Below are 17,148 nucleotides of genomic sequence, written 5' to 3'. Positions count from 1 at the left end.
TTACCTAAGCTAATGGAACACTACCAGTCCCACTCTTATGGAAATGGAAACAGTGCATGTCAATATCTGCTGTGAATCACCGGGGAACACAGACATCTCACACCACAAGGAGACATCCACAGCAACAACCAACAAGCAGAAAACATTAATTTTATTAAGATGAAAATGGAAAACAGATGTACATGCAAGGATGAAAATAAGACCAAATTAGAAACTGAAAGATTACAGAATCAACGTTTAACACAGTTGACACAATTTTCTTTAAGTATACACAACAACATCGGCTTTATAGAAAGCTACTGCATTACATCTTTTTTGATCTATATAAACCATCCAGCTAAATTGGCCTGGCACTGGCTTAGCAATTTAGTTAGAATGAAACAAAAATACCTGTAGAATCTGCAGTATATCACCATGATTCAGCAGTACTCTTTTAAACTTACTGCTGTTGTTTTCGAGCAAAACTAAAGGAAGAACCTTAAAAATGTATGTATTTCTTTTTTTATAAGTTTTCTGTGCCACTGAAAAAGGGCTCCAGTGTAGGCTGTTAAATATTGCTTAGATTTTTAATGAAATTTATATAAAAAATAAGGCAGCTGCATTGTGAGCAGTATGTTTGCTTAGCATATCTCTTTGTAGTTCATAAACAGATAACATAGATTCTAGAGAGGATCTAATCTAACATTTTTAGAACTGTTGGCTAAGAATAAGGAAGGACATTGAATAAATTAAACTGAAAAAAACCCCCAAACAAACATCAAGCTGATGAAATGACACAGAAAAGCATGGATAGACGTGGCATACATAAACAAAGAGTGTTATGTATCGGTGACCACGATAATTAAAAGAAAGGAAAAATCATGCAAAATTGTGACTTTACATTTATCGTGACAGAGGGAAATATTGTAATAGACAACAATAATTATCTGGAGCACTGATAACTGAGAAAGAAACAGTTAATCCACAAAGTCAATAAGACCACTCAGTATTAGCATGCATAATAAGCACGTCGATATGGTCAAATTGTTGAAGCAGTCTTAGGCTCCATTTACCTTCACTGTCAGACATGGCACCTTGCAAGTCATCCATGATGAATGCGATGTCTCGATCATAGCCACGAGTCCGAGATTCCTCTCTCATATGTTGCTGTACCTCTGGGAGGGAATGGCTTGACCCAAATTGGTCCCTGGAGTCAGCAGAAATGGGAGGGAGAGGACCAGCTGAAGCTCTAGCCATACCCATTGGTTGCCCCACTGGACTCAGAGGACTTTCCTCCTCTGAATTCTGAGCAACAATGGGGATACGTCCACGGCTTTGGCTTATAGGTAAACTAGTGGGTTTTGCTCTGGCCACCCCAGGGGCAAACGCTGCATCTAGAACCTCTCCCTCTGATTTAAGTCTTAATGAAGAACTGGACAAATCCCGTTTAATAGATAGATCCAAACCATAGACTGAAGAGGGTCGGGAGGAGGGGCGAGAACGGGTACCACTTGGGTAGGTGCCATCATCATGGACAGTTGCCCTGATAGTAGAGCCAAGTCCAAGAGACTGACCAAGATTAAGAGAACCAGACAGGTTGGCCCCCAAGGAGGAGCCTAAATATTTTTGTTGCTCAGACAAGTTTTTTCTTAGCCCAAATGTAATCTCATCCTGAAGTAGCCTAGCTCTAGCAGCCAGACTGGACACAGAGGATGCTCCAGATCCCATGTAGCTACCATATTCAGGCTCAAGGTCCCTACTCTCCTGAATTGGGGAAAATTTTGTGATGGCCTTAGGGTCTATAAGGGCCTTTTTGTTCTTCATCTGTTTCTGGTAAAGCATAGCCGCTGGGAGTTGTTTTGCAGCCTGTTTTTCAAGGGTGAGCCTGCCAATGCTATATTTCTCTCCTTTAGGGAAATGGCGAAAATTGCTGTCACTGGGGAGATATTGTGGTAAGCCCAGACCAGTCAAGTGTTCGAGTCCCTCAGTTCCTCGTCGGAATTCTTGCTTGATCTGCTGCTTCAGTAGCTTCAGCTCATAAGGTTCTTCCATAGTATCATCTTCTCCTTTGCCATAACTCTGAAGCCGAGATGAGCCTAAGAATTCTGCCACCTAAACGAAAAAAAGAAATAAAATTATACGCCACATGTTAAGTGTTTTCTAAACACTCAAGTGTTTTGAACAATTAAAAGGGCTATATCAGTCACACTGTTTTCTACATTCAGCCTAATAAAATAAAATTGGAGAATCAGCTCTTCAAATTGTTGAATCGCTTTTTTAAATTAAAGGGCAAACAACAAGAAACATTAACATTCTGAGCTATTAGCATTTGTCTGAGGAGAAAAAGGTAGCAAAAACTAGAAACTAAGTTAACAGTATGGGATTTACCTCTGCTGTGCGCCTGAGTCTGTCTGCCTTGGACATCTCCTTATCGGGCAAGTTGAATCCAGAACCCAAGCCAGTATTGCTCAGCCCTGTTGACGCCTTGGTGAGCTCCCCTATGTCTTCTATCAGCACATAATTCCTGGCATTATGGTGGTCAATATCAGCATAGAAAGAATCAGCAGAAATGCTAGACATGGGACTAGAGGCCATGCTCCTCTCCTCAAGTCCTAACCTCAAGTCCAAGCTTCCATACTTGCCCCCTAGGTGAGCCACCCCATATCCACTTTCTGTGGAAGTTGGCACAATGAGCAGTGGCTGGTTGCGTATCACCTCATAGTTAGTGGTGATTTTGGGCTCTAAATCAGACAGGTTTGTTTGTCGCTGCTTCCCCTGCTGCAAGAGCAAAGCATGTTGGTAGCTGCCTGGCTGAGTCTGGGCATGGGAGAGGGACATGGTTGGGTAAGGAGACACCTGTTGGTGGTAAAGAGATTGTTGCTGATACAGGTTCTGTTGGGTGTAGTGGCTAGTGGTTTGGGTCTGGGGAACATACTGGCCATAGTGAGAGTAGGGACTAGTCAGTGTGTTGTACTGGGAATCAGCTTCTGTCTGTGGGGGGATGAATTGCTCAAATTCCGACTGGGGAGCTGTCCGTGGTCTCTCAAGACCATCACCTCTGGTCTCTCTGATGTTGCTGACCTCACTGTCAGACATGTAGTCTCGCTCCTCTGCCACACCCTGAAGATAGGCTCTTTCTCTCTTCTCTCTTTCTTTCAGCAAGGCCTCCTTACGGCGGTTGATACCCATCTCCAAGTACCTTGAATAAATAAATGAAATAAATATATATATATTTTTACAATTTTAGTACTCAAAAGTTCTAATAAAAACCAGGGGAGGTGGCAAGCAATATTCTGTTTTCTCACACATTAATACCTGTTACTATGTGTGAGTGTTGAGAAGTCTCATTGAGAGATGTCAAGGCAGCCTTTTTGCCCATAAGCTATCAAGGTAAGAAGGGAATCATGCAGATGAATTAGGAAGATTGATGGCATGGGATGCAATGACTGATGCAGTGGAGTTAGCTTGAATCATTTTCTGAGGTATTAGTTATTTATTCATTTAATACAGTAATACAAGTATAGGTAACTTTATATCCTAAACTGCGATGACTTTAAATAAATTAAATGTGTCTCACCGTAGCTTGGCATCAATCTCTTTTTCTTCTTCATCTAACTCAGCCTGTTTCTTTCGAAGTTTAGAAGATTCTCTCTCCACTAGATCAAGCTCCTTGTCAATGTCCTGCAGGATCTTTGCCCGGGCCATAGTTGTACTACGAGCTAGACGGCGTCGAGCAGAGTTGGTGCTGTAGCCTGACCGTCCTGTGAGAGAGTCATCTTCAGGAGGGGGATCTGGCAGTGTTCTCTTTACCTTCTTACCTGTACTAGAGGAAGAGCCTCGGCTCTAGAATAAAAACAAACAAACAATCAGTTTGTCAATTCAGACTACTATATGACAGCTCATATTTTTCCATTCATATGTGATATGACTTACAGAATAGCTGTCTGCATAGTATCCACCCATCCTGTCTTCTGTGGAAGGACTAAGGGACTTAGGGTCAGATAGAGATTTTTGACCAGCCTTCAATATCCGAGGACCAGAAGAAAATCTGGTTGGGTCTGCAGTCAACATTCTCTGTCCTCCAAGTGACTTTTCTGGGGACAGTGGGGAAACTGTAGTATAGAAGGTTTTGGACTTAGCGGGGATGTCTGCTGAGAGGTGTGTGCTGTAGCCCACCTCAGTGGGTGCATGTCTTCTGTCTGAGTCTGTCTGACAGCTCAGACTTCCACCTCTCTGAGAGTTCTCTGGAGCTGATATATGTTTAATGATTTCTACTTTTGTGTCCATCTGGACATTAGGTCGCTTGATAGTTCCAGAGTGATCAGTCTGAACAGATATCTCTGCCACTGTCTGGATAGCAATGCTAGAGACCTTGGAGCCATGTTTTCCATCACTGCTATGCTTTCGAGAGCGTCGCCGAGCTTTTGTTGGAGCATCCCATTCATCTTGGTCTTCATCGTCAGTCTGAGCTGAGCTATCAATGTTTCTTTTATTTTTCTTTCTCCTTCCAACGTGTTGTTTCTCTGCTGAGTCTTCATCATCTGTCTGCACCCCACTATCAATTATTTTTTTCCCTATGTCCTGATCAGCTTGAAGCTTTACTAAATCTTGACTTTCCTCTATGTGTGTCCCAGCAGATGGAGTCGTAGACTCATCTCTGACTGGCCAGTACTGGCCACTGTCTCCTACGCCTGCATATTTAGCATCTAGAAGATTTCCAGTGGGACCAGTACTACCATAGTGCTCGTCTAGCTGCCGCTGGAGTTGCAGTTGGAGCTGCTGAATTTGCTGCAACTGCTCTTTCTGCTGTGCGTAGGTCTCCTGTTGAGCCACCATGTGGGCATGATGCTCCTCTTCTTGCTGAAGGAGAAGCTGCTGTTTCAGAGCCTGAAGTTCCTCAAGCTCCCTTTGGACCATAAGCTGTTCCTGTTCTCGATATCGCTGGATTTCTTGCCTTTCCCATTCCAGCTCTTCTGCAAGACATAGTTGCTTAAGCTTCTCTAGCTCTAGAAATTCCCTCTCCATCTGATACTGGGCCATTTTGGTGTTATCTAAGCCAGGGAATATTGGAGAAGAAGCTAGGGCATCCAGAGAAGCAGCAATAGCTTCCAGGGTGGCATCTGAGTACATCTCTGGATAGCCAGTTATGATGTCAGCTAAAGCTGTAGGTAGAAAATCTTTAGATAGCCCAGAGTCAAAAGGAATTATCTGTCCAGGGTCTGTAGTGGGAATAAAGCCATATGGGTGTGGTAATGGCTGGCTGTGGACTATTGATGTGGGTGTTAAGGTTGTGCTAAAGACAGAACCTGGCTGAGTCGTAATTGCATATGTGGATGGAACTGGGGCAGCAACAGAGGAGTAAACTATTCCATCTGATGTCCTTAGAGCACTATTTACACCAAACCCAGCTGCAGGGATCTGGGAGTATTGAGCAGTAGTCATCAAAGGGTAGACTCCAGTCGTTTTGCTAGTGTAGTCTAGTGTTTTACCTGTTGTAATAAAATATATATTTTATTCTTCTAAAAAACTTTTATTTAAAAAAAAAACAACCAAATGAGTCATGCAATTTGGATTAAAAAAAAACTGCACATGCATATCTGAAGTCATTTTGGCTAGCAAGATGCAAAACCAAAATACTGAGGGAGCACACGTAGGCAAACACATGCATCTGTATGAAAAAAAGGAAAAGAAAAGAAAAACAGGTTACTATTTAATGAAATCATGCATATTAAACAGCAAAGCAAATTAAATAGTTTCCAAAAAAGTTAAGGAGATCATGCAACCTATAAATAAACAGAAGATATACAAATCATATAAAACATTTTATTAGAGAAGTGTAGAAAATGTATAAAATACTGGTGATTTTTTTTTCCAAACAAAATGTTTGCAAAATGCTTCTTTGCTTGAAATCGAATTTTAGCTGGTAATCACTTCAGGGAATTTTATGTTAATTTTATTATGTGCTAAAGGGTGACGGGTCTTGCCTTCAGGAGGGCAGGCTTGGACTCTTTGTAATACGTACAGAATTTTCCATTATCTCGCTGATATAACCAAGCTTCTCACTGACAGAATCATTGTTCAGCATTAATGGTGCCTCCAAAAAATTTAGTTTTCCATGCTATGTGCATCAGTGGAACCTATAACTATTCAGATTGTCATGTGTCTGCTGAAAACAAGCCAGGTGGTCAATGGCTGCTTTCGCCTAGAGTACACAACATCTTCAGGAGACAGAAACGCTATCTACTTTTAAGATCAGGCTTAAAACTTTTCTTTTTGATAAAGCATATAGTTAGGGCTGGACGCTGAATCTTCCCTTAGTTACAGTGCAATGTCTAGGCTGCTAGGGGCTTCCCATGATGCATTGAGTGTCTTTCTTTACTCATCTTTTTACTCACTATGTGTCTATACACATTAGTTATTATTAATCTCTTTCTCACTTGACCCCCCAGTGATCGGGACAGATGGCTGCCTCTCCCTCAACCTGGTTCTGCTGCAGATTTCTTCCTGTTAAAAGGCAGTTTTTCCTTCCCACTGCTGTGCTTGCTTATAGATGTTCATATAATTGTTTGGGTTTTCTCTGTTTTCTCTGTATTATTGTCTTTACCTTACAATATAAAGCACTTGGAGGTAACTATTGTGATTTGGTGCTATATAAGTATAATAAAATGGAACTGAATCTATGAATCAAAATATTTTTTTAATTTGTGAAATTACAGAACACATCTTTGTATGTTCTTTGTCTATTTCTGTCATAAAGATAAAGGGCATTTATTATCAATTTTTCTCAAATTATCAGAATCTTCTAAAGATATTATATATCACAGTTGGTAGAGTTATCTTTTTCACCCTGATCGAATAATAATTTTCCTAATTTGTTATGAGATATTCCTCAAATTATGTCCTTCCAGCTTTTATAAAGCATGTTGCTGGCATTAAATTTAAAATTGGCATATATGCAGTGCTGGCGAGTAACGGAATACATGTATGTTACGTATTTAAAATACAAAATATGAGTAACTGTATTCCGTTACAGTTACCGTTTAAAAAGGTGGTATTCAGAATAGAGTTACTTTGTTGAATTAAAGGGATTACATGGCGATCTTTTCCTGTTTCATACGTTATGTTGTCCCCTCTCTATTTGTGGTGGTTCCACGCCGGTGGAAACCCAAACGTAACACGTATTAAGAGGCTCTAATTCCTCCGTCTCAATCTCGCAGCCCATGTCACCCCTACTTGCAGCCCGCATAATGATGCGGCAAAATATTTTAAAAAGTTATATAATTTGAAGGCAATAGGCAGAGTGTTACAGGCATAGCCCTAAAGAATGTAGCCTCATGGGCAGTGTCCAGTTGTAAGTAAGCTATTAACTGTAGACTGCGTTTGTGTTTTTCTCCATTGGAGCAGCCTTTCAGCGCCTCTCTCTGTCTCTCACTAACAAAGTTGACCCAGACAACAAAGTAAAGCTAGTGTCCTAACTTTTTTGGAAACAGTATGCAAGCAAACATGAAATAATAAACTTCCAGGAAAAATAAGTATGTTTATCTTCAGAAAGAACTGAACTGTAAAAACATACTATATGTCATGCAGAGGTATTTTAAAAGCTTGATTCAAGCCAATGGAAGCCCACTACCCACTCTCAAAAAAAGAAAACACGGATGTAAAAAAGACAAACCATGCAGAAGTACTCTCATACTCACCAGCAGAAAGTTTAGCTGCAGTGAGGTCTATAGCGCCATCTGAAGAGCCACTGAGGTAGTCATAGTCACTTTTAGGAACCATGGAAAACAGTCCTGCCTCTGTCAAGTTGGTTTCAGACACTGATGCTTTTATGCCATTAGTTCCTTTGATACTATACAGTCCAGCATTATCATATTGATAGTGGTCATCTCTGTAGCCAAAACGGTTATCAGGCTGGCTTGTAACTGGAGGCTGTGTTCTGCATGATCCCGTGAATGGTAGCTTGTAAATTACATCACAGCAAACACTACGCCTTCCTGCTGTAAGGTCCATTGGGGTCCCATCATCCTCTACAACAGTGGTCACCACTCCTGGACTTGTACCAGACAATGCTACCACAGCTCTCATTGGTTTGTAGTTTGTCAGATCCATGGCCTCTGTGGCCTCTAGAGAAAGGACAGGCCCTCCATTGCTGAGAAGTGTGGGGACTGACATCAATGGCTGTTTTGCTCCAGAGGACACAAGAGCTTCAAAGGAAAGATTAATTGGTATATCTTGAGCTGTGGATGCTACAGCACTCAGCATGGGTTGGGTGCTAACAGGTCTGTATACAATCTGTGCTAAGGGCTCAAATGGTTTGTATGTTGTGAGGGATAGTGGCAATGATGTAACGGGACCTTGCAAATCAAGCGGTTTCTCTGCTGGAGTGTTGCTATATGAAGCAATAGTAGCTGTGCATGTGACAATTGTGATGCTGTCAGTGACAACAGACAGTGTGGTTGCTGGGGTAATTGCTGGACTAAGATTTACTATCTCTGGCTGTACTGCTGTAATTTGACGGCCACTAGAGTCACTTGAAAAAGACTGTCGACTTGATTCAGGTGGAGTCAGGTCCATGCCTTGCTCAGTCATCTTTATACCAACCTTCATTGTACGTAAATCAATAACATCACCAGGATATATTTTACCATTCTGTTTGGGTACAGGTTGGACTTTAGCAATGTCTGGTTGTATAGTTATTGCTACACTAGGTGGAGGGACCTGTGGAAGTCTTTCATGGACAACAGAAACAGTGGTCCTCTGTACCTCAGTGGTAACTACTTGAGTAACTAGGCTAGGAAGGCTTTCAGGTGGCTGGCCTGAGGTGGAAATTGAAGATGAATACATATGGCTCATACTAGAGACCACCTTTTCTGCTCCTCTAATCTCCTGGCTTTCAATAGACTCTTGCTGAATTTTAGTGATGGTGACTGGAGCTGCAGAAACATTCTGTGGAATGTCTTGCACTGTGGGCCGTGAGGTCCTTGCGGTGTATTCCTCAGTGGTTATTAGCTCCACAGGGTGATCATATTCTGATGAATAAGTCAATGCATGAGGTTGGCGTTCTGGAATAGATTCTCTTCTGTAGGGGAGCTGAACAGCATAACCATCATTAGAAACATCTTTTTCAGCTGGCAGGTTTACTACCTGTGCTAATTGGTATGGTTGCTGCATGGTTATGGATTCTCTTCTGGTGGCAGCAAAGGCTTCAGCTGTAACCACTTGTCTGGGCATTTCATACTCTGTAGGAATAGTAAATCTTTCAGTTGTGGCATATGTTGGCTGTACTATGGAAGATATGGATGTCCTTCTCTTATGGGTGGTTTCCTCAGTTGTCATAACTGGCATTCCAGGCCCAGCCTGAGGTTGTATCATGGATGATGATATTGAAGAAGCTATGAGATCAGCATCCTTAGTTATAATTTGTGTAGGAGGCTCAAATTGAGGTTGCAATGCCAGTGGTGGCACTGAATGTGTCATAACTGAGGATGTTATTTCTTCACAGACCTTTGGAATATATATATGAGGAGGTATATTTGGATGTGTAACTATGTGTTCAACTTCCATGATAAGAGGTGATGGTGTTTCCTCAGCAGCTGTAGGAGATATCTTCTTAACGTCTATAGTTAATGGCATTAACTCAACAGGGGTAATTTCACTTACCACAGGTTGATGATGCGGTAATGGATGTACCATTGCTATCTCTGGTATTCTAACAGCTGCATCAGTTGTAATAACTTCTGTGAGTACATCAGACTTGGTAGGGAGGGAAACCCCTTCAGCTACAAGAAGTGGTTGCTGAGTAGGCAGATGTTCTGTCACTGCAGGCAGAACTTCTGAAGGTTGAATAGTTTGTAGAACAGGTGAGGGTTCAGAAATGGTCCAGCTATAGTTAAAACCTGTGGCCAATTGTTGATCTTTCGAATGAGTCATTGCTTCAGATACTGTAAGTGGATGTTCAACAGGGATTTGCTGAACACCTGGTATCAGTGATCTTAATGAAATTGCTTCTGCAACAACGACATCAGTAGGTACATCCTCGTCTGTATGTGGCATTTCAATTTGGGCTGCAGCTTGTGCATCAAAAACAGTTGCAGATGGTCTATCTTGGGCTACAGGTTTGTCAAAAGATACTCCAGGCTGCAATGAAGTAGAAACAACTTCAATCAGAGGCTCTGGCTGGACGGGTATGGTTGGTTTGGGAGCCTGAGGAACCAGTGCTTCAATTAAACTTTCTGATGGAACTGTTATGATCTCTGTAATTGTGGCTTGGACTGGATGAATGAGAATTTTTGGCTCTGGGGACACTGTGATGACCTCAGACAGTGTTTTAGGTTGTGATAGTGGTGGAGTCATTGATTGCTCCTGGTGCACAAATGGTTTCTTAATTGGAAAAGCCACAGTATGTGCTTGGACAGAAGTTTCCTGGGCTGATGGCAATGTTACGATATCAACTACAGGAAGCGATGACAACACTACAGATGGCATAGTGTCTGTTTTAGCTTGGACTTCAGAAACTACTACCTCAGAAGTTGTCATTTGTTCAGGGACAGCTGAAGCTACAGATATTGGAGGTGGATGCCTTACAGTAGGGACCGAGGCTCTCCTTACTGTAGCCTGTGGTGAGAATACTTCAATGGGTGCTTTCTGCTCTGATGGTGTTGTCCGTATTCCTGACACTTTTGTGGAAGGGATGGACCCTCTTCTTACAGGTGCTTGGACAGTTATGGACTCTGTTGGTGAACCAGGTTCTGATGGAAGCGTTATCACTACATAGGTTTGTAAACATTTCGCATGTCTAGGAGATACAGGTGATTTAGGAGATGTTGTACCCAACTTAGACTCCACAGGTCTTGTCAGAGTAAGTGATAGAGCCTTTGGAGGTTCTTTTGTCCTGGGGAGGGTTGCCGCTTTGGGAGCTACAAGAGGTGGCTTGACACTCTCTCCTGGTTTATGACTGAAAACCAGTCCAGCTGGGATTGATACAGGTTTAGGTGGTATGGGTGGAGGAGGCTTGGTAGTCTGACTAGGAATAGAAGCTGCAGAAGAAACTGGTGTGAAATTTGCTTTAGCAGTTGTCACTGGAGTGGGAACTGACTGCTTTGGAACAGTTGGTTTGGGTAAAGTGGATGGAGGTGTTGGACTAGAAACTGTAATGGGTACTTCTACTGTGTCTATAGCTTTAGGTGAAATGGGTGGAGCTACAACTTCCTGCACTGTTGCCACCTTAGTAGGAAGTGAAGATCTATCTGTACTGCACACATCTGAAGCAGAATGTGGGGCTACGTGGCTACCATATGGAGCAGAAGCAATGAAAGATATTGGCCCTGTGCTAGGTATACCTTGGTTTCTGGCCTGTTCAATCAAAGCTTTGTTCTCTACACTGGGGACAATGATAACTACATGCCCCTGTCTATTTGGTGTTACTAACTGAGGTACAACTCCACCATCTGATTTCATGGCTTCCATTCTTGGTTGGATATCCACAACAACAGATTGCATTGGCTGTCCAACAGCTGTGGTTCCCATAGGTGATGTAGTCCGAGTGGCATGCTCAACAGGTTTTACAAAAGGAACATCTTTATTAGTTTCAGGTAATGATACCGAAGTAGATCGAGGGGGAGGAGGAGGCGGGACCTTCTTTTTGACTATAGTAGTTGAAGCTGTTGCTGCTGAAGGCATCTGGGCGGTTTGAGCCAGAGGTGGGACTACCACTGGACTGACTGATGGGATGGCTGATTGTACAGGGACTGAGTGTACCACTTTAGTTTCAGCTTGAGCTGGGGTAGTAACAAGTGCTGAGACTGGTAATGGGGGATGTGTTGGTATGGGAGCTGTGGTTGAAACCAGGTCAGGCATCTGCACTATGACTGGTTCAGGACATGAAACTAGAGTGACAGAAGTGGAAAGAATGGCAGATGTTGGAGCCGAGACTGCAACAGGTCGGGCTGCTACTAGGGTTGTAGAATGAATGGAGACAACAGAAGGTTCTGGACTTGGTGCTGAGACCTGTGAAATAGCTGGAATGTTGTCAGGAACCTGAGATGGAGATGAAACCAAGTCTGGCATTTGTACCACAACAGGTGAAATGGAAGTTATGGCTTCTACTGTAGAAGTCTGAACTTGAATGGCTGTAGCTGTTTGCGCTTTGGATGGATCAGACACAACATCTGGTATTGTAACTATAACTGTAACTGGAGAAGAAGAGACTGAGTTTTCATTAGATTGTACTCCTGCATCTGTGGCAGGCAGTGGTGAGGAGATCTCTGGAGGTGATTGTGTTTTAAATGAAGCAGAAGGTGTTGGTGTAGACAGTGGAGTTGAATCTGATGAAAGAGGTGTTTGAGCCTGGAATGGAGATGAAGATGTAGCATTAGAGGCCAAACTGGAATCTGCACTAGCTGGTGAGGTTGGAGGTGACACTGGTGATACAGGAGAAGGTGTTGTAGTTAGTTCTGGAGCTGATATTGGAGTTGGAATAGGTTTTGGCTCTGGAATTTCACAGACTACACATATAGGATCCATCTCAAGAGTTTCAGACAAAGATGGGCTTATGCATGGTTCTTCTTTGGTCTCAGAGTCATCACTGGGGGTAATGTCAGAGGAAATACCAATGCCATAGTCATCTGCAAGACTGTCATCCTCTTCTTCCCCAGATGAACACTGAGTAATCCTGAGGTCTGGTATAGGGAACAATGCTTTCCTTAATGCAGGATCTTGTTGAATCATAGGCCTAACAAAACTTATAGCCCCACTAGGAGTACTAGGGACAACAGTTATGTCAGGACGCTTTGGGGGCTCAGAAGGGCGTGGAGGGGCTGGTCGCTTCTTTTTCTTTACTGACATGTCACCTAAAGTTTCAGTTTCTGTAAGAGGCATTTCAAGATTTTCAGTTGGGTATGTCTCTTCTATAGTCACTACACAAGTTTCAGCAAATGAGGGAGGGCAAGTGACCTGTGAAGCGCTTGAGGCAGAAGAGTCCATGGCATTTTGTGCCTGCTGAAATTCATGCTCTATCATCATCAACTCTCTCTTCTTTTGCATCATCTCCTCATAAACCTCCTCAGGAGACCTGAGTTTTTTGAGAGAATCAGAGCCAGTATCATTTTTGGGTTCTTCCCGAGATTCACTCATTTCAATTTCAGGTTCCTCAACTAAGGATTCATAAAGATAGTCCTCTATTGCCATCCCCCCATAGAGTGGCTCAATATCAGGTGGACTGTCTCCTGGAATAGCTTTAGTCTTCTGAATAATTTCCTCGTATGCTTCTTCTGCACTCTTTAATGATTTTGTCACACTGTCCTTTTCTATAAATGGATCAGAAAGGGTGTATGGTATGACTGTTGGTGAAGGTTTACGTCCTCTCTGTACAGCTTGAGTGGCTTCTGATTCTGATTCTATACTGGCAGAATACTCAGAGCCAGATGTTCTATGAGTTTCCTTTATAACTGTGACTTCTTTCAGATCCTCTGTGGAGGAAGAATCTTTGTGTGGGGACAGTAGTTGTCCATGGGGTCCCATCTTCTCTTCCTCAGAGGAGTCTTCGATGGTAGGAAGAGGCTGAGTTGGTTGCCTGTGCTTACCTTTGCGATACTGTTTGTCCCCACTGGGTTTCCTGCGACTAGGGCTGCTATCACTATCCTCTTCCAGGGAGGAGGCTGATGTAGGTGAAGATTCTGGAGTAAAACTGGATGCTTGAACACTAGATGAACCCTTTGACACAGATTCTGTGACGCTTTCTATTTCTTCATCTGTGCTTTGTCTTTGTCTCATGACTGGAATTGCTTTCTTAAAAGTAGTTCTGGGTAATGTTTCAGGCACGCTTTGATCAGCCATGCTGTCAGTTTTTGGGACTGCTTTGTTCCTGGCTGGGCTGTCTTCATTATCTGTGCTACCTTTTCTAGAAAGTGGTTTGACTGTCACCAATGTGTTATCAAGGTCAGTATCCTTTATAGCTTGTACATTCTCCAAATTCTTTTCTTTCTCATCTTCTGATACAGACATTTCTTCTTCATCACCCATACCCATTATCTGCTTGCGGATGAACTCTTCGTCTTCCACAGAGGAGTCAGCACTCTCAGTTTTGATGTCCTCACTGCTGGATGAAATATTGCTCACCTTTAGTTTCCTTCTCTGGACTTTAGGTGATGGTGAGGGTGTGAGTTCACTTTCACTGCTTTCATCCATTGCTTGGAAACTCAGGCGCCTTCTTTTAGCATTTATCTCCTCCTTTGCTGGTATAGAAGAATCTGTACCATCTTTGCTTCCACCACTCACTATTTCATCATTCAATTCATGTAATATGGGTAAAATCTGAGGTTGCTCTTCATCATGACCCTCTGGTTTGGATTTGGGCTTAGTAGCTGTTACAGGGACATATGTAGGCACCTCCGCAGTGGAAAGAGAGTCTTTTCGTTTCTTACTGAACTCTACTTTATCTTCATCTTCATCCTAAAAATGTGAAAAGGAAGACATATCAGTGTGTCTGTGATTACATTTCTTTAATAAATGAAGTTGACTCTTAATGCTGTGGAACCCAAGATCTGTCATGAGCCAACTTACTGCAGAAGACACACCAACAAGCTTAACAAGATTCTGTCTCCTTTTGAGTTAATCAGTGTAACCAAATGGAGCTGTAATGTACAAATTTCCATATTACTCCATATACTCATAAAAATGCCATCACTGATGTGAACAACTTTAACGTTCTTATAATTTGAAAGATGAAAGTCTGGCTTTCAGTTTTCAAGATTAGCAAAACAAGAGTTTGGAATCTGATGTGCTTTGAATATAAAAAGACATCTAATCTTATACAGGTAAAGTATAGCCAAGACTAAAGAACAGAGAGAAAAGCTCTTGTTGTTTAATTTTTTTTTTATCTCTTTTAGATAATCTAGATTTTTTTTCAACAAACAGGATAAACTCTTACTTTTCTTTTTGGAGAGACTGGTTGCGACTCAGTGGTTGGGATGATGTTGGTAATTTTGTCAGCAGAGTCATCAGCAAATTCTTTGCTGTCAGTTACTGTGACTGCATCTCCTTCCATAACCACCTGCTGCTGTTCTTTTGACTCTGGTTGCACCATAATTTGCTGCAAAGATTTTGATGAGTCTGTCAGGATGGCGCGATCATCAGTGTCTACCACCTTAATAATCCTCTCTGCAACAGACAGGTCTTGTTTTATCTGAGCCTCTGGAATAACTTGAGCCACTGCAACCTCTGGAGTGACAGGGGACGCAGAGACAACTGAAGCGTCAGGAACTGGAAATGAAGAAGGTTCAGCTACTCCTGCTTCAAATTCAACTTTATGAAGATCAGTTTTAGACTCTTCAGTTTTGCGTAATTTTGTCGTGCTGAAATCTGTTTTTGGTACCTCTTCTTTCTTGGTAGCATCTGTATCTAGAACGTCAATCGTTGGTGTTACCTCTGTCAAAGGTTGCTTTAAAACCTCTTCTTTGGTGGGTAAAGGTGTCGTCTCAAGCTCAATATGTGTAGACGCTGCTGTAAGCGTTGTTTCCATTTTGAGAGATGTTGATTCTACATTTGCTTTTATGGTTGAAACTGTTGGTGCTGTCTCAACAGGCACGGGGGTGGGTTGTGATTTTGTGGGTCCAGGCCTGGTCTCTGACTTCGTTGAGGTGGTTTTGGGCTCTGCCTTTGTGGTTACTGGTGTGGCCTGGGTCTCTGACTTGGCAGGTGGAGGTGAAGGTTGAGGCATTTTTCCTGAGTCTCCCAGCTGTCCTGACAAAGCCCTCTGAGTTTGGCAGTTTAAACACAGCCATTCCTTCTGTAATCAAGCATACACAACATAATTAGGAAACACATTAAGATAAAAAGTCACAATACCAAATGAGAGATACTGTAATCAGGCTAATTATGGTCCTTATCCAAGTAATTTGTTTGTTCAAAAAGATAACTGAAGCATTATGCCAGAGTTGTAAAGTCACGAATGAATTAGTTTCTTTGTCATGCTTCACACCAGTGCTTTATCATTAGCTTCTGGACTAGTACCTGATGATATGTATATGGATGGCCCTGCATAATGATTTAAAATCTTGACTTAGAGCCTACTTAAATAAAGTATTATACCTTAAATCATTAGTAATAATTAAAATGAAACTGTCTGGAATTTATGACTAAATTAGTACTTGGTATTTAGGTGGGATGTCTCCATGTGTGTACCAAGGCCACAGAAAAACAGCACTCTAAAACCAAACTAGCAGAACAAAGAAACTGTTGAGTAATTGTTTGGCTAGCCCATTGAGACGTTACACAAAAAAAGGATATCTATTCTGTAATATATATAACTGTGCCTAACTAATTATTAGCCCATTACCTTCACTGTTTAAGAAAGGGAATTATATCGGCTCAAATAACAACAGACTAAATCTGAGCACTGACAACACTAAACTTTGTTACATGTCAGGTGCTCATTAAAATCCTGCATTAAGATCACAGTAAATTACCCCACTGTGTGCAGAACTCAGTTTTTTTGTGCATGCATTTTTTCTGTTTTCTGTTATGATGATACAGAATCTTGTGTTTTATATGTCATTTCATCCATACACATTCAAAAAAAGAGTCCACGGTCAAAAGTAACCTGGCCAGGCTGAATTAGACAGAAAGGTTATTTTTCATACAAAGTGGAGCTATTAAAGAAAAAGAAGGGCTTATGTAAGTTGAATCAGTATCAATCCCATTTTATAAAAGCCTCGCCTCAGACTTTATTTCTTTTTAAACTGCTTTCAGAAAGACAATTTGCTGAAAATAGTGCCAAATTACTTGAATGAGGCTGCTTTATGTCTTTACTGAAAGGAAAAGCAAAAACAAAGAAAAACACTGAAGAAAAACAACAAGCACAAAACAACAAAAAGCAAAAATACTTGAAGAACTCAGTCGTGTGATGTCTAGACTTTTTCCTGTTAAGTACGTTTGCAAGTAATAAAAGTTCCAAATGATGTGTTTTAGACTAAGACATGATAATTCCTGATGGTTTTCACATAGACAAATATTATAGTCAATACAATACAGTTTTGGATGCTGAGTAATACCATAGCACTCTAAGTGATCTAAATTCAGTAATCAGCTATCAATGCTGAAAAACAGACTTTGATTTTTAAACTTCTCAATAAAATAATATAAACATGCTCAGTACTGTTACAGTAGACCTTA

General features: G+C 41.6%; 1 protein-coding gene across 6 annotated transcripts in view; it reads right to left on the bottom strand.

Annotated features, from left to right (window-relative positions):
* The window catches only part of pclob (piccolo presynaptic cytomatrix protein b), a 63,865-nt gene that overhangs the window by 18,695 nt on the left and 28,022 nt on the right, over positions 1–17,148 (bottom strand). For all 6 annotated transcript variants that reach the window (XM_085164489.1, XM_085164492.1, XM_085164493.1 and 3 more), the window contains 6 exons: positions 14,906–15,763; positions 7,677–14,427; positions 3,913–5,468; positions 3,557–3,822; positions 2,368–3,178; positions 1,053–2,091 (listed from right to left, as the gene is read on the bottom strand). In XM_085164489.1, coding sequence (XP_085020615.1) covers positions 1,053–2,091; positions 2,368–3,178; positions 3,557–3,822; positions 3,913–5,468; positions 7,677–14,427; positions 14,906–15,763 — 11,281 coding nt within the window. The remainder of the gene's footprint in view (positions 1–1,052; positions 2,092–2,367; positions 3,179–3,556; positions 3,823–3,912; positions 5,469–7,676; positions 14,428–14,905; positions 15,764–17,148) is intronic.

The sequence above is a fragment of the Neolamprologus multifasciatus genome, chromosome 7, assembly GCF_963576455.1.
Source record: "Neolamprologus multifasciatus chromosome 7, fNeoMul1.2, whole genome shotgun sequence".
NCBI classification, from domain to species: domain Eukaryota; kingdom Metazoa; phylum Chordata; class Actinopteri; order Cichliformes; family Cichlidae; genus Neolamprologus; species Neolamprologus multifasciatus.
Note: the sequence above shows the minus strand (reverse complement) of the source record. Positions and strands in the feature narration are given on the sequence as shown.